The 21371-nt window shown below is 39.9% G+C and overlaps 1 protein-coding gene and 1 long non-coding RNA gene across 14 annotated transcripts in view; one reads left to right on the top strand and one right to left on the bottom strand.

Moving 5' to 3' along the window:
- Positions 1–6960, bottom strand: part of C9orf72 (C9orf72-SMCR8 complex subunit) — a 27031-nt gene extending 20071 nt beyond the window's left edge. The window contains exons 1-4 of one of the 12 annotated variants that reach the window (XM_042963541.1): positions 6873–6960; positions 4765–5885; positions 4483–4677; positions 979–1466 (exon numbers count right to left, since the gene is read on the bottom strand). In XM_042963541.1, the coding sequence (XP_042819475.1) occupies positions 979–1422 (444 nt within the window). In that variant the 5' untranslated portion in view covers positions 1423–1466; positions 4483–4677; positions 4765–5885; positions 6873–6960. The other 11 variants (XM_042963544.1, XM_042963537.1, XM_042963542.1 and 8 more) reach the window with 11 other exon arrangements.
- The window catches only part of LOC102954500, a 21494-nt gene continuing 7058 nt past the window's right edge, over positions 6936–21371 (top strand). The window contains exons 1-2 of one of the 2 annotated variants that reach the window (XR_444168.3): positions 6936–7021; positions 9011–9160. This is a non-coding gene — a long non-coding RNA (uncharacterized LOC102954500). The other variant, XR_006210344.1, reaches the window with a different exon arrangement.

Below are 21371 nucleotides of genomic sequence, written 5' to 3' on the forward strand. Positions count from 1 at the left end.
TAAAATAAGAAAACATGTATGCAAACATAGTAAAACACTATTCTTTTGAAAGATGCTATTTCTCTTCACTATTTGGTAAAAGCCTTGGAAGATTAATAATGCTTTAACAGACTTCCACAATAGTATCAAAACCGTAGAGCAGAAGAGAGTTAAACTTATTCTTCGGATCTGCCAAAAATACACGAAAATATAAATACCACTAAATATTAAACTGCAGGATTTAGGGGATGACAGTAATTTCCTCTGGCTCAATCTGCAAAATTAAAAGGAGCATCTCCTAGAAACCATTTCGTCCAATCTCATTTTACAAATTTCAGAACTTGGTAAAGTTAAAGAGACCAAAGGCTACATGGCGGGCTGCTTATGAAACACTTATTTTGAACCGCTTGTACCTACACACAGTACTAAGTGAAAAACAGGGTCATACAACGCAAAAAGAAAAAAAGGTTTTATGGTTAAAGGTTCCCAAGACAAACCCATACTCTAAAACTTATTACGATATTCTTAATTTCTCTGTTTTAGCTTTTTACTTATAACAGAGAGCTATCATCCCCTGCCTTTAAGGGTTATTATGAAGATCACTGACGTCAGACTACTAGACCTATCTATCTAATAGGGCAGATGCAGGGGCACCTGGGTGGCTCAGTGGGTTAAGCATCGGACTTCAGCTCATGTCATGATCTCACGGCTTGTGGGTTCAAGCCCCGCGTCGAGCTCTGTGCTGATGGCTCAGAGCCTTGAGCCTGCTTTAGATTCTGTGTCTCCATCTCTCTCTGCCCCTCCTCTGTTCATGCTCTGTCTCTTTCTCTCTCTCAAAAATAAATAAACATTAAAAAAAAATTTAATAGGGCAGATGCAAATAATAGCTACTGTTTGAAATTAATTGCATGTAATTTCTAAAAATTAGATATAAATGTATCAGAAGATAAACATTCAATGGCTAGATTAGCATGATTAATATGCTCAAAAATAACTCACCTTGTGCATCCATATCCTTCCTTTTCTGATAATATGTGTTAGTCTATCAACACACACTCTGTGAAGCGGGAGGTAGAAGCTAAGTTCGGTCTGTGGAAGTATAATTGATAGACCATATGTGCTCCTATCTCCATTCCAGTTTCCATCAAAGATCAATGAAACAATAATGACTCCTTTTTCAGAAAGGACAAAAAACTTCACATCTATAGCCCCACTCTCTGCGTTTCGAAGGATTTCTCCATTTAAGGTGTGGTTGGCAAGAAAAGTTATTTCTCCATCGCTGAGAAGTAGCTGTTCTGTCTTAGGAGCCCAAATGTGTCTTACTCTAGGACCAAGAATATTGTCCCAGTAAGCAAAGGTAGCTGCTAATAGAGGTGATTCACCACTTAGAGCAATCTCTGTCTTGGCAACAGCTGGAGATGGTGGTGGACAGAGATTCGACATCACTGCATCCCAACTATCACATTATCCAAATGCTCCAGGGATATCTAAACAATGACATACAAAACCAATAATTAGGTTCAGCAATTTTAAAGTCATAGCTCAGAAACTCAAATGATAAAGGCCTATGTGGTTTTCTCCTCTTCGGTCAAAAAGGATTTGAAAACATGTCCCACCAGCTAGCATGGCAAGTGCACATTAAATGCCTGTGAATATGATAACCCTGATACATAGTAAATTGTCACCTATATTCAGAGAATATACTTAGATATCCAAAACAATAATGACCTAAAAAAAAGGGCCTTTGAACATTAATATGAAATACTATACACTACAGCTGATGGAATAGACTCTCACTGTTCCCAAATATCTAGTCTATGTGCAATTCTATTATCACTGGATATTTGCTCCCTAAACCACAGCAACTAAAGAGGAGCAAATTGGGCAGGGGAGGGTTCTGCTACAGACCACCACACTTGTTGTGGGTTGAACCATGTCTGCCACAAACTATATGTTCAAGTCCTACCCCTCTGTATTTGTAAGTGTGACCTTATTTGAAAATAAATGTAATCAAATTAAGATGGGGTCATATTGGATGAGGGTGGATCCTAATCCAATGATTGGTGTCCTTAGAGAGAAAGATTTAGAGACACATAGACAAAGAGGAAATGGGGCTGTGTAAAGACAGATGTAGGAATTGGAGTGATATGGCTACAAGCCAAGGAAAGCCAAACATGGCTGGTAACTGCTATGAGCTAAGGGGCAAGGAAGGATACTTCCCTACAGCCTTCAGAGGGGCATGTCCCTACAGACACCTTATTTTGGGCTTCCAGCTTCCAATACTTTGAGAATACATTGCTGTTGTTTTATATTACCCAGTTTGTGGTACTTTGTTATGGCAGTCTTAGAAACAAGTAAAGACACCTGTCAATAAAAACATCCTAAAGCTGTTGGAGGCAGGGGGGACAGGGAAGAAGGGAGGAAGGAAAGCAAACAAGAAACAAAAACACAACAATCTGGGACCATAACAAAAATGAGCAAAAAGTCCTGTTATTCTCAACAAGCTCTCAGGGTACTGAAGCCCAATTCAGTGTTTAACATGACATTGAAACATCAAGAGGAAGATAAATACATTTAATATGCTACTTAAATTTAAGGAAGCAGCATAGCATTGCACTGAGTTCATTACAAAGAGAGTTCTATGCTAAATGGCTAAAATTAAAAAAAAAAACAAAAAACAAAACTTTAGTTATTTAGAACATGTAAAGAGCACAGTGACTGGATGGGATACTGGCCAAGCCTTTCAAACCACTGAGATAATACACACAGAGACAAAAGCAAACTGCCCAAGGTCACAGAGTCAGGCAAGAATCGAGGTCTCATACATCTTAACCCACTGAAATATAACACTCTTAAAGTATATACTCTATGTGATATTAGTGTAAAATGAATAATTCTTGCCTAATATTAAAACTGAGGGGCACCTGGCTGGCTCAGTTGGTGGAGCATGTGACTTTTGATCTTGAGGTTGTGGGTCTGAATCCCAGGTAAAGAAATTACTTAAAAACAAAAACTTTTTTTTTTTTTACATTTATTTATTATTGAGAGACAGAGAGACACAGAGAGTGAGCAGGGGAGTGGTAGAGAGAGGGGGAGGCACAGAATGTGAAGTAGGCTCCAGGCTCTGAGCTGTCAGCACAGAGCCCGATGTGGGGCTCGAACTCACGATCTGTGAGATCATAACCTGAGCCGACGTCAGTTGCCCAACCAACTGAGCCACCCAGGCACCCCTAAAAACAAAATCTTTAAAAACAATTGAATGCATATATTTAAAGACCCAAAATGAAAAGAATCATAAGAAACCATTTAAACCAAAAGAACCATTTAAGCAAGTCTAAAATTGTGGAATGTGTTCATCATAATGATAAAGGATAGCAATTAATAGGTTAGTTATGATATACCTATCTTTGATTGCAGGACTGCTTTGGGAGGTACATTTGATCTGTAACTACAATTCATTTACTTAAAGAATTTTATCTGCATCTTGTCAAGAGAGTTCAGAGACTGTTGAAAAGCAGTAGCTTCTATTTTTAGAGTATTAGACGAGCATTTTTATCATGCATGTCAAGGATAGGTATACGGATCTTTGCAAAAACACTTTATTGTATGCATGTGTAGAAATGATTTAACAAATAGGCAGTTTATGTATGTATCTTTTAGTTCCGTAATTCATTTAGGCAATGTTTACTTTTTAATGTGTCATATCAACTTGATAGTCTCAAAAGACTATACTGGACATACACTGTCTAGTTTATTTACAATATCTACTGTTTTGGATACAATTTCAACAGTTTACAATGACAGAATACAGGAATGTAATTTGAATTAAAACTGTAATGATGTTATTTGTCATCATTAGTAACAACAAACTGGAGGCCAAGGAGATGGGTTAACACATAGCCACAAAATTGTATTGTAACATTTTTCTTTTGTTCTTCTGTTTTGAATAAAAAAGGTGAATATTTGGGGCACGTGAACCCCGGGCTCAGTCCGTTAAGCATCTGACTTCAGTGCAGGTCATGATCCCATGTTCGTGGGTTCAAGACCCTGTCTGTGCTGACAGCTCAGAGCCTGGAGCCTGCTTCAGATTCTATGTCTTCCCCCCTCCTCTCTCTGCTCCTCCCCCTCTCACACTCTCCCCAAAATAAATAAACCTTAAAAAAATTTTTTTTAAAAAGATGAATAATCATAAGAACAAACCTTTACCTCAAACATTTCATCATTACGTTGAAAATAGAAGCATTTCCTAAAACCGAACTGAGCCCTAGAGCAAAATCTGGTTGGATTATGGGGATGGGGAGATTTTTACCAGATTGTGAAAATTCAACTATCACAGACCATTAATTACATTTAGTCTCATTGCTAGGCTCATTAGAAAGAAAAGAAAGGACAAGGTCCATGCTGAATTGTTTAGCTTAAAATCCTTTCAAAATTAATAATTTTGAGAAATGAAATGTTACAGAGAAGAATAGTTAGGAGAGCTGTAAAAATACTTTTACTAACACTTAAAGTCATCATCCTTGGTAAGGAAAATCCATATATATAAAGGTGGCTGCAAAAAATCAGGCCAAAACCAATAGTCTTTTATCTATATATCTATATGTAGTTGGCTACTCCAGAAGGTAATCAAGCAATAGCCATAAGAGTCTTTTGAGGGAAGCCAGGATCCAAATTGGGTGACACGGTGGCTTGCCACTCCTGTAAACAAAGAATAGGGTTCATGAGGATGTACCAATATACTTACTGAAAATCATCCAACATATGCATAAAGATTATATTAATTACCATCTGTAAAACTTCTGGCAGAGTAGTAGGTTTGAAGCTTTGCTTTTTCTTAAACTTTTGCTAAAAATCAGCCGTCTCTTCTCTCACTGGTATTTACAAAGTTGGCTGGCCCACTGCTGTTGTAAATCAGAATTGTGCCATCATAAGGCTCACATTTCTTGTGACCATGCTTTCAGTTTATTTTCTCCCAGCCCTAAAAGAAGCAGGATCCTTAACCAGCCCACTTCCTAAAACAGATGATGCTCAGGCCAGCTTTAATGACAGAGAACTGTTTGTTAACACCAGACTGTGGGCAACACTTTCTAAACTTTTATCAGGCTAGACTCGGAAATGAAGTTTAGGATATCACTATCAGGCTATCTCTGACAGATCCAAGTTTCTCACATAATAGGAAGCCTAACCCACACAGCTCCTTAGAACTACTTAATTACCATAGGGCCCTAGGGCAGGCTTGAAAGACAGGAGTCTTCATTGTTTTTTTTTTTTTTTTTTTTAAGTTCTTTCCCCCCCAAAGCAAATTTTGGACTGCTAACAGAGCCAAATAAAGAGACTATTTTATCAACTTTATAAAGAGGGAAAAAAAAAATCTTTAGCTCCAATGCACTGTTTCCTGGAGCAGGTTAGTGCTGGCTTAGTGCACCATCAGCAACGTTGTCTAGAATTTCTCTCATTTTTGTTTTGGATGTATAAAAAGCAGACATCACCAGGTGATTTTCCAACTAATTGAGGGCTTTCCCAAAGCAGCAGGGTTTGGCGGAGGTGCTGGCCAAAGGTATCTGCATCACATAACACCATCGTATTCCAAGTATTCTGACTCTGTATTATTAAGCTTTCATATAATATACTCTAGCTTCTGTGATATTTCTTCCCATTATGTTAAAAGTTTCCTTAAGCCTGAGAAAGATGGTATCAGTATTTTTCAAGTTAAAAGTACAAATTAAAAGTAATGCCATACGTGTTGTGTCCCCTTGCTTTGCATCACAGGTGAGGGATGGGAACAGTCGGAATCGAAAATTATCCACTGGCCACAACCAGGCTGTTACTTTGCTAGAGCCCAGCTAGCAATCTCCAGTGTTTCTCAAAGGGCCATCTCTCTTGGGCAAGTTCATGACCTCCCTCTGCTGAATACAGAAGACTGGTGAGTTCACGGGGTGACTCAGACCCCGTGTGGGCACAGTAGTCATGTAATCAGGGCACTTCTTTCTGCAAAAAGATACCATCAGCCAAGTGATGCTCAAGTCAAAGGTCACTTCCTTTAAGTAAGTCTGTGTAACCTCGGAGCTGTGAAGCAAGTCATGACCCACACAGTGGGAGCACAGCCCAGTCTAGAATCGCTCCCCAAATTTACAAGGCATCAGCAATCTCTAGAAACTTCGATTCGAATTGGGTAGCTATGTGGTATAACCCGGGCCACCATCCCACCCCGCAGTTATCTCCTCTCGGACCCCGACTCGGGGTTCACCGCGCAACACCTGCCCCTGGCCTTTCCCAGGACCAGGCCTCCCAGTGCCGGAGGCGCCTTTCCCTCGAACCCGCGGTGCAGGTGGTGCGGCGGGCCCCTCTGGGTCTCACATAGGATTCCGGAAAGGGGCCGGCTCGGGAGCTGCGGGCGGGAAAGCCGGCTAGAGGCCCGGTCTGCAGCCCTGGTCTCCCTGCCGCCGCTGCCGGGAAGGCGGGGGCCCGGATGGAGGCAACTCCACTAGTCACCAGCTGGAAAACCTGATGCCGGGTTTCGGTCAGGGAGGACCAACCGAGCCCGGAGGATAGGTGCCGCCGCGACCGCCCCCGCGCGGTCCCAAGACCCGGACCCCAAACAATCGCCGGCCCGCCGGCTTCTCACTCACCCACTCGCCACCACCATCGACTCAGCCGCCGCAGGCGCAGGGACCGCAACCGCAGCCCGGCCTCCGCCCCGCCCCGCCCCCGGCCCCGCCCCAGGGCCCGGCCCCTCGCTCGCGTTCCGGCCCCGAAAACCCCTTCACGCCGCAGTTGTTTCCCGCCTGGTGCTCCTCTGAGTAGATTTTACCCAATCTTTCGCTCGTCATCTTCAGCGAATATCGTGAAAGCAAGTGGAGGGGAGAAAGGATGAGGAAAACAAAAGCACACACCTCCGAAGCACACACCTCCTGATCTCTCTGGACCCCGCCCCCGAAGGGAAGAAACCGGGCAGCGGGGACGGTTGACGCTTCAAACGCCATCTTTTACGTGGGCGGAAGAAGTCGCTGCTTAATTTCGTTTTCCTCGTGGGACGCCGTAGGTGCGTCTTGAAGTTTTCGATTTGCATTTACGTGAAGGCGGGAGGCATGTGGAAGAGGGCGGGCTCCATTTGTTCCATTCCTTTGTTCGATGACGCGTGCGGTGAAAATGGGGGGTAAGGTGTTAGCCGAGATAGTGGTGTCATTAGTGAGGAAAGCTGCTTAGACCCGAGAAAGCAGAGTTGGTAGTTGTGAATGGTTTGTGCTTTGACAGGTAGTGGGCGCTCAATAAGTGTGTTGAATTAATGGATTTATTTTTTCCTTATGACACTATTAAGTGTGCTGTAACTTCACTTCAAGTCTGATTAGGTAATTTCCTTTTCCCGCAAAACCTAGTCACCACAGTTTTGTCTTCCTTACGTACAAGCATTTTCTTAAGCTTGATTTTCACACTTTTAAACGTCATTTTTGCTAGTTGCGCAACGTGGAGATGTTGGGGTTGTTTAGCCTTCGATAATGTACTTCACCATTCTATTTGATGTGCCGTATGATTTGTTTCTAAACCTCGAGTTGATTAGCCTTTGGTATGCAGGTGTATATATCCATGGTACAGAGGAACAGCACTTAACATTTTTCATCTTTAAAAAGCATACAGCACAGAGGCGCCTGGGGTGGCTCAGTCGGTTGAGCGTCCGACTTGGGCTGAGGTCATGATCTCACGGCCTGTGAGTTTGAGCCCCGCGTTGGACTCTGTGCTGACAGCTCAGAGCCTGGAGCCTGCTTTGGATTCTGTGCCTCCCTCTCTCTCTGCCCCTGCCCAACTCATGCGCGCTCTCTCTCTCTCTCGCTCTCTCTCTCTCTCTCGCTCTCTCTCGCTCTCTCTCTCTCTCTCTCTCTCTCTGTCAAAAATAAATAAATATTAAAAAAAATATTTAAAAAAGCATACAGCACATCTTTATCATTGAGGAAGAAGGAATAAATACACAAATGACTCCCTCAAACTTAACACCCTTTGCAGTATTAGATCCCTTACCCAGTCAGTGCTGTATGCTTATATCATAGCATCAAATAAGTACCATTCATTTAGTTCCTATTGTGTGTTCGGTACTGTGCTCCTTAGTCAATGTGTTTCAGTGGATTAGAGCAAAAAACTCAAGAGGGAGAAGGTAGTTGTGACTTAGTACTGTGATCCACAGTACTTGTATGGTGTAAAATTTTACACTGGAAGGTGTAAAATAGGACAGATATCCTAGCATCCATTCCTTCTTCAGGGAACCAAAGAGAAAATGATACTAAATACATAGTAATGTGATCCATGTTAGCAGAACCAAAGGATGGCTTGGGAATCTGGCTTTAACCCTTATTTCCTCCAGACTCTGTCAATCAGCCCAAATAAACCACCCCAAATAACTCAGCCATCTAGTGAAAATACGTTTTGTTATTGAAATGTTTCTTCAAGTAAGAGACTTAGTCCTCCATTTCCAATTCGACTAATATTCCAAGATCCTGTTTAGAAATTTTGAGCTATCCTCCTATCCACGTGTAATTAATTAGCAATCATACAAAAAGGCTCAACTAGGAGAGCAATGAAGCAGATGGTTAAGAGGTTGGGCTCTAGAATCAGATCTGGTATAAATTCTGTCTTTGCCTTTGATCAGTTGTGAGACTGGGCAACATGTAACTTCTCCCTCTCTCTCTTTCGTTTGTTTGGTTGTTTTTTGAGGTAGGTACCCTCTCTTACCTCAGTTTCCTTAGCTACAAAATGGCAAGCAGAATAATTTCTCACCAGGTTGTTGTGAGGCTAACCTGAGATCAAGTAAGCTAAGAATTTAGAATAGCACATTCACACAAGGGTGGCTTTAATTTTGGTTTTAGTAATCATGCAAGGATAACAGAAGAAATAAGAAATGACTTGTAAATCTCTTAAACTGTGTACATATTTATAATTCCAATAAATAGAGTATCAGAACCCAGGGAATATTATTGGTACATAACAAATGTCAGTTATTGGCAGGAAGCCTCCCCATCCTCTCTTTACTAATGTATTTCAGAAATGTCTTATGTGCTGCTTTGGAGCCGGAGCTGAGGATTTGTTGATTACCTCCCATTTACCAGGATTACAGCAAATTAGATTTAACTGTGACTGGCATGGGAACTATCTGATGTCGACATTGATGAGGAATATTGCTATATAAACCACAGTGAGTTTAATTTCTTTTAAGTAATGAGATTTTATGTGGTTGCCTTATTCATTGCAGACTTATCAATATGTACTTTATGGTGCATTGCCTTTTGGTTGCAATATAAATGAGCCAGCACCCAGCCGAGGTACTTCCAGTTACGATCTATTAAGTTAGTTCTGTGATCTAGTGTGATATAAATGGTTTAGAAAGCTCTACTGGGTCCACAACGGCTCTAATGATGCACATTGTAGGCAACACCCCTGTGAGAGAACATTAGGATCCCATGTGTATTTTCATGTCCTTCTGGGATTCACCATTGTATAAATGATAAACTTCTCAATGAGGAGAATCACATCCTCCACGAGGTACTAACCTCTGTTCCTTCCGTGCTGGTGCTGTGCACCTCACAAGCAACAGGTGTGAAAGATCTAAGGCCCAAAATAAAGAGTCCCCAGGGAGAAGAAATTCCTAGTTAATTGCAGCATCATAGAACCCATAACAAGAAAGAGAACAAGTTGGAAGACAAGCCTACTGATTTCTTAAATCTTAGATAAGGTGCCCCCGGGGGGCTCAGTTGATTAAGCATCTGACTCTTGCTCAGGTCATGATCTCACAGTTGGTGGGTTTGAGCCCCATGTAGGGTTCTGGGCGCACAGCTCAGAGCCTGGAGCCTGCTTCAGATTCTGTGTCTCCCTCTCTGCCCCTCCCCCACTTGCACTTTCTCTCTCAAAAATAAACATTTAAAAAAATCTTAGACAAGTTCATTAGCCAATTTCTTGTAGAGGAAGACAGATTTTGAAGTTATATCTTGGTAAGTTTGTCATAATTTGACAGAATTTAGATGCAGTGGATAGTGCAGGGGGATAGTTTTGGTGCTGTCCTGTAATGCCTGAGTCACAGTGGAGTAGTGGCAGATAAGTGGCAGTGACTCCCTCTATAGCCAGACCCTTCCCAGGCCCATTTCAGAATGTCTCTCTGAGTCCATCTGCCTGTCGGAACCCTCACTTGCAGCTCTCAGCATTTTTTTCATTTATGCTTGTACTTCACTACGCTTACTCGTATGTTGCTTTTAAGTAAGTTCTTTAGTTACTTCATGTGTGGCTTCTGCCTCTCAACTTTGTCACAGGCTATATGACCCAGGCCCATAGGTGGGCTTAAAATTTCATCTTATGACTCCTTTGTTTTTGGTACGTATCAGATATAAATGCCAGCTGGCTAACTGCAACTTGATTCCTACTAAGAATTGTTATCCTTAGGCCAGGCTCCTGTCAGGCAAGGGCTTCTTTTGAAAAAGGCCTTTGTCCTTATTCAAGGGCCAGAGTGATCGTGTTTCAGGTTCAGGATCACTTTGATTTGAAGTAGGTGAGGAGCTCATGTCGTTTTTTTGTTCTTAATTTTTTTTAACATTTACTCATTTTTTGAGAGAGGGAGACAGAGCATGAGTGGGGGAGGAACAGAGACAAAATCTGAAGCAGGCTCCAGGCTCTGAGCTGTCAGCACAGAGTCCGATGCATGTCTCAGACCCACAAACCACAAGATCATGACCTGAGCCAAAGTCAGATGCTTAACCTACAGAGCCACCCAGGCGCTCCAGAGTTCATGTCTTTTGTGTCATCAATGTCATCTTTCCTACCTCCTTTCCCACACAATTTTGTTAGCACAAAAAAGAAACAAAACAATAACTGTCCTTGGGAGCAATCTCAGGTCACTTAGTTTTAAAATGTTTTGACATCTTTTTTTTTTTTTTTTTTTTTAATTGAAGTCCAGTTGGCATACAATGCTATATTAGTTTTAGGAGTACACCATAGTGATTGGACAATTGTGTATATTACTCATTGCTGACCACGATAAATGCAGTCACCATCTGTCGCTTTACAGTTATTACAATATTGTTGACCATGTTCCCTCTGCTGTACTTTTCATCTCTGTGACTTATTTGTTTTATAAGTGGAAATTTGTACCTCTTAATCAGACATCTGTGAAGTTTTAACATCTACCCTTTTTCTTCTTCAAAATTTTCTTGACAAACTTGACCCTTTGTTTTCCATATGACTGTAATGACTGGCCTCTAACCTTCCACAAGTAACCTTTGTGAGGTTTTCATTGGAGTTGTACTGAATTTATAGGTCAATTTATTGTCCTTACATTTATAAGCATGGCGTATCGCTCTACTTACAACTCCTCATATATTCTTTAATGAGGTTATATAAGTTTCATGGAAAAGATGCTTCACATATTTTTTGACATTTTCCCCAAGTTATATTTTGTGTTGCTATTAAAATTTTTTCTCCTGGAAATGACATTTTACTTTTTTATTTACTTTTTTTTTTTAGAGAGAGAGTGAGCAAGTAGGGGAAGAGGAGAGGGAGAGACAGACAGAGAGAGAGAGAGAGAGAGAGAGAGAGAAAGTCTTAAGCAGGCCTTATGCCCAGCACAGAGCCCAATCTTGCCACTGTGAGATCATGGCCTGAGCCAAAATCAAGAGTTGGATACTTAACTGACTGAGCCACCCAGGTGCCCCTGAAAATGACATTTTAAATATTTTGTTGCTAGTGTTTAGTATCACTAGTTTTGGATGTTCATTTTGTGTTTGGCAGTTTTGCTCACTGTTCTTATTGGGTGTAAATATTTGAAAACAACAAACCAAAGAAATAAACTCAAAACAAAAAGGTATCAATCATTTCACTCTCATGCACAACTTTCAGTTGCTCCCTATTTCCCATAGTGTTCAGGGTCCTTAGCATGACTAAAGGCTGTCCACAGTCTGTCTCTAGCTGAGTTTTCAAGGCCTCATTCTTACTGCCCTTTCTACTAGTTGCTTGCAGATCCATGAGCGTTTACAGCTTTGTGACCACTCACATAATACACTGGCCTGGAATGCCCTTACTGCTCCAGTTCATTCTGTGTGTGTGTGTGAGAGGAAATTGCAGCCACATGTTGCCTCCTCCAGGAAGTCTCCTTGGATTTCCTTGGTTGGAATCAATGTGACATTCAGTTATGCACCCTTAACCTCCACTCCTCTTGCTATTAATATTAAAATCAAACTCTTTGTATTTACATTTTACAATTTTAGGGCAAATAATGATCATATAATATTCAAATTAGACACTATTTGCACACTTATCATGATGAGTACTGAGTAATGTATAGAATTGTTGAATCACTTATTGCACAACTGAAACTAACGTAACACTGTATGTTAGCTACAGTGAAATTAAAATAAAAAACTTAACAGTAAAGAAATTAGAAACCATTAAAGATAGTGGCAAAAACACAATATACTGTTTAAAGGCATCATCAGCTTTGAAGTCAGGCTAGCCTAGGTTTGAATCCTGGCTTAGCTACTTTGTATCTTTGGGCAAGTCACTTAACATCTTTGAGCCTCAATTTCCTCCCCTTGAAAACTGGGATTGCTTTGAAGATTAAATGAGATAATACACATAAAATGTTTACCCTGCAACCTGCCCCATGGTAATTGCTCATTAGGGTTAGCCACTATTATCCCATGGTAGATACTCAGTTGGTGTTTCTAGAATAAATCTAAGCCTGATCCCTAGTTTATAGATGAAGAGATTGAGAAGGCAAGAACAAGAAGGCCTCTCTCAAGGTCATACCTTTAGTTTGGGGCAGATCTATAACTAACAATGTAAAATGAATATAATCTATGTCCTCACCAGATTGAAATCTTCCTGAGGGCGGGGACCTTTTCTTATTCACCTTTGTCTTCCCCTTGTTTCTAGGCATAGTGCCTTGATTGTATTAGATTCTCAGTAAATATTGAGTGCAATTTAAGAAAGTTCCCATCAGAATCAAGAATAAATTAAGAAAATTGTTTTAATCTATACATAGATTTGACTTTGCAGAATTTTGCTAAGCTCCAAATATGGCACAAGATCAAGGGATCCTGATAAGGAAAAGCTTAATTTGAACATTATTGTGTTTGTAGGTGACAAAAATAACAGACCACTTAAGCGTCAAGATTTCTAGATAAACATTTCATGAACTTCCAAAGGAAGAGGTTAAGAAATTCAGACATTATTTTTAACCTACAGTTTTATCCATGGCACTAATTATGAGTTTAAATGTGATTATGAAAGATAAAAAATATTGCCTTTATAGAAGCAATGGAATTTGATGAGTTGTTAATCATGAAGGTTAATTAGTTCCCTTTGTGAGAGCAAGGAACTGAGTCACAGGTAGTGAGTCTGTTTTCGGAACTATAAGAAGGCATGGATTAGTATGTCATTATTTTTCATCTGAAAATACATAGAGAGATATTCATCTTTTTAGTAGCTTGCCTGGGAAATTAAAGAATGTCTTTTCTGTCAAAATTAAGATTTTGCAATTTTTCATATACATTATAAACCTGTAGACACGCGTAATTTAGTATAGAACAGTAAGCTAGATGGATAGATGAGAGGTGAGTTATTACTATGAAATCAAAGTGTTAGTTCTCTCAAAATTAATATCCTCTTCAGAAACGACTCCTTATTTGCTTGCCAGTATTCCACGTGCAGGGGTATAAACGAGAAATAGTGCTGGAACATTGATGATCACATCTCAAGACTATCACTTGCTTTTACCAAATAGTGCTTCAGGAAAGAATGAAAATACTGCATGGGAAATGATATAAAGATCTCATTCTAAAGCACTTTTTTCACCAATGAACTATAAGTTATAAGTCAGGAGATGTGCACTTTTTTTTCCTTCTTTTCTGAACACAGGGGGAAAAAGAAAAGAAAAACGAATGGTCTCTTTGATGAGTAGCAAATACCTAATGCCCTTCTGGTGTTGCTGCACCATGATCCAATTATCTCCCACATTTCTTAACAGTGTTTACAAACTGCTTGTGCATTTAAGTTGAATTAAATGGATGACAAATCCAAATGAAGAAAAAAAAGAAAGAACAAAGTAAAGTTGAAGTCCTGATCATTTTCATGCCTAAATATTGTCATTATGGAAAAAAAAAAAAAACACCGTAAAAAGTAGAGTTCAAATTCCTACTCGCTCTAGGGCAGGCAGCCTGTGTACTGTCCAGCTCTGTGTGCCAAGTGCTTGTTAAAATTAATTATCATTCAGCAGCTTTCTCTCTCTAAGTAGAACTCCCAGAAAATATGCTTGGAGTAGAGAAATGCAAATTGGGTTATGAGGTAATTTTATACTCTAGGGACAGATTTTATTTTATTTTTTTTCATTTCATATTACTTCATGTCGGAAAAGGTTCATTATTATTTATATAGCAGAACAAGCCCCAAAGCCAATCCATTTCCAACCTCCTTGTCACTTTCTGCATTCCAAACACCACTAAATTCCCAAATGAGTAGGCTAATTCTTTCCTTAGAGAGCCATAAAACTTGCTTGGGGTATTACTAACCTAGGTGATAGCACTTTATTCAAAATAAGTCTTCTTCTCCAGGAATGTGTTCAAAGACCTCATTTCTATGTGGCCGTTACTTTGGTGGAAGAGAAGGCGGCTTGTCTGTTGATTATCACTTCTGAATTGTTTCCTTGAGTACCTTGGACCTAAACTAACGGGGAACTACTGAAATATTTGGGAGTGTGTGCTCGGAAGACATTTATTCTACTTATTTTACATGTTTAAGATACACTTCTGAAAACATTATTTTTCAAGTGAATTTGGTTAACTAGATGACTAACTAGTACATTCAACATACCCTATTTTGCAATTAATCAAAATATTGTTACCTAATTAACTTAAATGCATACCCGATACAGGTTTGTTTAGAACCATACAGGAACAACAGCAACAAGACATTATTATTATTTTTTTAATTAAAAAAATTGTTTTTGAACATTTATTTATTTTTGAGAGACAGAGAGAGACAGAGTACAAGCAGGAGAGGGGCAGAGAGAGAGAGGGAGACATAGAATCCGAAGCACGCTTCAGGCTCTGAGCTGTCAGCACAGACAGGGTCTTGAACCCACGAACAGTGAAATCATGACCTGAGCTGAAGTCGGATGCTTAACCGACTGAGCCACCCAGGTGCCCCTACAACAAGACATTATTTACTGCCCTTCCCTATGCCACCTCAATACGCTGACTCCAGGCTAATGTAAGAGGGGTGATTCTTCTGGCGTGCCTAGTTTAACTCCTGTGAGATGAATCTGTCTTGTCTGTAGGGTTCTGGGGCTAGCAGTAGAACCAGGCAGTTGAAGAAAGGAGAGTTTTTCCATCTCAGCATAAGAACTTCTGACAGAGTTGCACCAAGATGACATTGGTAGAGAGTTCCTCTCCTGGGAGGCATTCAGGGGTGAGCTAAGCTGTGCCAAAGAGGCCATTCAGGTAATAGATGGACAGTATGATCCTGAGAGTCTTGACAAATGACTCCTTCAAGATGGCATTCCCTCTTTTAATTGCTGCAGCTTGAAGAGCATTTACAAAGTAAAACCACTTTGTAGGTGTAGGACAGGAATGGAAACTTAAGATTCCTCTCTTGATTCTGGCCAACCCATTCAGAGAAAATGACTGTGAAAGCTGTCAAGGAGAAAAGCTTCCCTGAGATGATGGAAACTTTTAAATTGGAAAGGAATAAAATGAAGAAGTGAGATTTTTAAAATTGTGACTTGCAATCCAACTCTCATTTCCGTGTACTAATTTCGTTTTGAGGAAGGACTAACATGACCAGGAAAAGCTAATGTTGCAATGTTACTCACTTTTTTGAGAACTGAGTAGAAATGATGGGGCATGTGCTTCCTATCTCCTTGCTCCTCTCTCACCTGCTTCAGGAAAATCAACATAATCAGAACGGTTCTGAAAAAAACTTTTTCTACTGAAGAACTTTTGTGAGAAAGATTTAATTTATATGATACACAAGGCCCACTTCAAGTTTTTCTTCCTCTGAAGCCTTTCTGGACCAGTTCGGCCACTGGGACTTTTCCCTCTTCTGGTCTAGAACATTTTTCCTTCGGTATTTGTTTAGCACTGTTCCGTACTGTTGGTAGTTATCCTTATATATGTTTTGTGTCACCTCAGATGATATCCATGGTAGGCCCTGAGGAAAAGCAGTACAAAGTCAAGGATGGGACCTTTACTCGCATGTAATTTATAAACCATGAGTTCTCTTCCTCCCCAACCTCCCATGAGTGTGTACAGCACATCATGTCTAGCACATAGATGCTTACAAATATTCATGCTAGCTGGTTTGAAAGTGTGACTATAGTGCCACTCACCAGGCTTTCTATGTAGCGGGTAATCAGTCAATAAATCAAGATTAATCTTATGAATAGATAACATATTCACATGTTAAAAGATCCAAATGATGTTAAAATTAATACACTGGCAAATCTTGCTCCACCCTAGTCCTCATCTGCTCTGTTCCTCCTGCCCTTTGTAGGAAACCACTTTCTTCTATTCATTTTTTTGTGTTCATCTGGTATCTCATTATGAAAATGCAGGAAAATATACATATGTTTCCATATCACCTTCCTTTCTTAGACAACATTCTCATACTCTGTGGCCAGTTTTGTATTTTTTTCATTCAACCATCTGTTTTTCTTCCATGTCAGTGTACAGAGGTCTTCCTCATGTAAGAGCTGCAGAATATTCCATTCTGTGGCTGAATGATAGTTATATAACCAGTCACCTTTAGATGGCTGTATGAATTGCTTCCAGGTCATGCTTTTACAATTTTACTACAAAGTGAATAATGTACATGATTTTCTAAGTGCACAGGTATATCCTTAAGATAAATCCCCAAAAGTAGGGTTGCTAGAATAAATGCAATTATAATTTTTAAATAGATTCCCAATTTTCCCTCTGTAGGTGTTGTATTATTTCACTCCCCCTGATAGTGAATGAAGAGTCCCTATTTCCCACAAATTCGCCAGATGTTTAACTGAGCTTGGATATTTGAGGATGTGATAGGCAAAATATTGTAACTTGGTGTGCTATATTGTTGCTTTGTTTTTATTTGCATTGCCTTTTATTGTGATTACAACTGAAATCTTTTAATATGTTTCCCCAGGATCATTTGTATTTCCTTGTTCCCCCTGATTTATATTTTGCCCAGTTTTTTCTACTGGATTATTGGTCTGTGGGTTTTTTTTTTTTTTATTTCTAGCAATTTATTACAACTATGGAGATTAGCCCTTTGGAGAATGAGTTGCAATTAATTTCTAGTATTATATTTGTCTTTTGATTTTGCCACATGGTTTTTGTTTTTGTTTTTGCTTTGGTATTTTTTTTTGTAGTTGTTTGGTCGATCTTTTTTTGTTTTATGACACCTTAATTGTGAGTCATAGTTGGAAAGGCCCTCTCTACTCTAAGTTTATAAAAAATTCTCCATATTTCTTGTAGTTCTTTCTTGTTTCGTTATAAGTGTTTGATCCATTTGGAGTTTATCCTGGTGTACGTGTGAACTGGGGATCCAGCTGCCATCTTTTTTTTCCCTAGAAGGTTATCTAGTAGTAATCCATTGAAGGGGAGCAGGTATTGCCACCCCCAAATCCGCCACTTTGGTATGAGGATTATCTTGAACCGAAGTCCATCAAGACTGAGCAGACTTAAGAAAAACCTTTACTTCTCCCTTAACTACCTAAAAGAATTTAGATAGGGGGTCTGGCCTAGAAAGAGCTATTACCAGAGATAGCTTTTTATCTGAATGACCTCTCGAGATGGCAGGGCAAACATCAGTTACCAAACACCTGCTCTTCTTGCCGTTCTGTGAATACCCTTCTCCCTTTTGAAGTCCCAGGCCCCTACCTGATTTCCCAGCTTAGGATGGCGTATAAGCCTCCTCAACGGCCTGACTTGCCCTTGGGTCTCATATCTTTGTGGCTCCGGTACATATGAAATTAAATTTGTTTTTCCCCTGGTAATCTGTCCTATGTCAATTTAATTATTAGGTCAGCCACAGAACCTAGAGGGAAGAAAGGGAATTTTTTCCATCGCGATACTGTAAATATGGATTAATTGTAAATGGCTGTGATTCACGTTAATAGCCAAACCAGTAGATCGATTTCACTAATTTAGAGAAACAACTGATCAAATCAGCCACAACAGGAACAAACCAATGAACACGCACAAAAGCAACAAAAAACCAAATTAACAGATTCTTTGCATTTATCCTTAACCTTTATTTGATCTTCATGAAATGGCATCAAAAGAGTTGTGTTAAACCTTGGTCATGATATGATATGCCTGACACTGTGCTACATGCTTCAGCTAGGTTACCACTAATGTGGTCAGTCCGTGTCAGGTGGCTTTTATTAACCTCATTATACCCGTGACACATCAAGCCTCAGAGAAGTAAAGCAATTTTCTCAGGGCCCATTACTAAAGAGTGTTGGAGCAGAGTTTTGATTCAGGTGTAAGATTATAAAGTCAGAGGTCTTCATAGTTTCTGAAGACAGTGAACTACATTGTCTGAGATCTATGTAAGGGAAATAAGGACACTTGGGAGCAAAATGATGGATTTGTTAGACACTTATAAAACCACATCAGCCCTGCTTTTGCTTACCAGCGCCATTGCATTCATGTAGTTCAATTGCAAAACCAAAAATGCTGATATACAGAGTGCACTGTAGTCTCTTATAAAAATTACTTACCTTATGCAGAAAAGTAAAGAGCGAAAGCATTTAAGCTTGTCACACATCTTTCTGGCTTTCTGATTTTTAGGTCAGATTACTGGACCATGAAGCCTTCATTAAAAACCGAAGATCTTTTCTATACAAAAGTGAAATAATTTTTCCATCCCTGGGAGTGGGTCATCCAAGTCACACATGGACTTGAGGATGAATATGAAAAAGTAAAGTGTTTATGATCAGATAACTTGCTAGTTTCTTGCCATAAAAAGGGCTCAAACACTCAGCTTTGTGTCTTGGCGTCAGTGTTTGATTCGATTTTTTTCTCTGATAGTTTAATTAATTGTTCAGGTATTTCCATAATGCATAAAGCCAATCTTACCATAAACCTAAAATAAAAATGCATATTTTCAACATCATCTGTTAATCACTGAAGCTTCTGAGGCCCACCCATTGGGATCTGGTAGGGGCATGTGTGGCAATGAACACACAGGCAGGAGGATCCCAGGGCTAGGTATTGAATCTATGATAAGTTGTCTATGACGGTGTTGCCCAGGAGGTGAAGCCATAACTGGAAAGACTGAGGTCTTAGCCAGGCTAAATGGGAGGGGCATCCAGTGAGCGATCTGACCAAGTAGGCAAGGGAACAAAAATAAGACCTTGAATGTGAGGTACAGACACTGCTCATCAAGAAGCAGGCAGATTGTTTCAAATGTTTTAGAAAGTTAAGTCTGAGGAAAGTTCACTCTAGTAGTGTCTAGTCTGTAGGTGTGGGGACAGTCACTTCTTCTCAAAGTTACCTTTTGTGTTTGTGTGACTTTAACATTTACATTAGTGGTATTTTGCAACTTGCTGTTTTCCAGGCAACATTGTGTTTTTGAGATGTATCAGGATGATACTACATATGGGTTGGGGGTAAGTAGAAGGAAAGTAAAAGTAGAGAAATAATGCTTGACCCGGATGCACACCAACTTTGGAAGGTGGAAGGGATAGGGATACAGACAGTGGGAGAAGAGCTCCAAGTCTGGGTAGGTGCTTGTATTATTATCTAATTGAAATATTTTATATCTCTTCTAATTTTTATTTGTGGTAAAATACTCATAACAAAATTTACCACTGTTAAGTGTACAATTCAGTATCATTGAGTATATTCATATTGCTGTGCAACCAATCTCCAGAATCTTTTCATCTTGTGCAACTGAAACTCTGTACACATTAAACCACAGCTCCCCACTTGCCATTCTTCCCAGCCATCATTCTACCTTCTGTTTCTATTAATTACTCTAGATACCTCGTGTAAGTGGAATCATACCTATTTGTCTTTTTATGACTGGCTTATTTCATTTAGCACTTAGTCACTTCTCAAGGTTCATGTATGTTGTAGCATGTAGAATTTGTTTCCTTTTGAAGGCTGAATAGTACTCCATTGTATGTGTAAACCATACATTGTTTATCCATTCATCCATTGATGGACATTGTGCTGCCTCCTCCTTTGGGCTGTTGTGAACAATGCTGGTATGAACATGGCTTAAAGATCTCTTTGAGACCTTGCTTTCAATTATCCTGGGTATATCCCCAGAAAATTGCTGGATCATATGGTAATTCTATTTTCAAAAATTTTTTTTTTGTATTCTGCTATGTCTGCATCATTTTACATTCCCACCAATAGTAGACAAGGGTTCCAGTTTCTCTGTATTTTTGCCAATGCTTGTTACTTTCTGTTTTTTTTTTTTTTTTTTTTTTTTGGATAGTAGCTATTCTGATGTATGTAAAGTGATATCTCATTGTTTGCATTTGTATTTACCTGCTGCTTCTGTATCTTTTTGAAAAGGTTTTATGCTGTGAACTAGGGTAAGGGAGATGAGTGGGACTCAGGCAGTGTTGAGGAGGGGATGGGAAAGGCATGGGCCCAGTCAAGCAGGGAGAGAAGAGAGATACAGGCTTAACCTTTCCAGGTACCTAGCAGATGCAGAAGTTTCTATGAGTGATAAGGACCAGAATGAGCTGAGTGAACAGAGAAACAGGGAAGAGCCTGCAGGTGTTGCCTGAGATAAGTGAGTAAGAATGATGCAGATGCCGAAAGCACCTAATTCCTGATAATTATTTTTTTCAGTAAAACTGAGTTGAAAGACATTACTTGGTAACTGCCAGTAATAGCTAGGCTCCTTTCAGCAGCCAGAAAACAGTTATCATCTACTCTTGGGTATTTGAATTGATCAGATTTGCATAATGATTCATCCAGTGAAATAGTTTAGACATAAAAAAGTGCAAGCGTGCACTCACACCCTGTCCATCAGAGGCATCCGTGCACGAGGAGAGCGGGGGCGGTGACTTGTCCCTGGTACACCCTGTCTCTTGGGTTCCTCTGGGAAGATATTCTACCACTTGCCACCCAGAGAAACACTAAATGCCTGCAAGTTACCAAAGGATGAGTATTTTTCATTCAGGAGGGAATTGTGTGCTTCTTGATGAGCAGCGTCTCTAGGTGCGTATTTGGGAGTTGGGTTAGTTTTCTAGGGCTGCTATAACAAAGTACCACAACCTGGATGACTTAAAGTAACAGAACGCTATTTCCTCCTAGTTCTGGAGGGCAGAAGCCCAGAATGCAGGGCTCTATTCCCTCTGAAGGCTCAAGGGGAGAGGCCTTTCTTGTCTTTCCCAACTTCAGGTGGCTGGGTGCATTCCT

Source organism: Panthera tigris, chromosome D4 (assembly GCF_018350195.1).
Source record: "Panthera tigris isolate Pti1 chromosome D4, P.tigris_Pti1_mat1.1, whole genome shotgun sequence".
Lineage (NCBI taxonomy): Eukaryota > Metazoa > Chordata > Mammalia > Carnivora > Felidae > Panthera > Panthera tigris.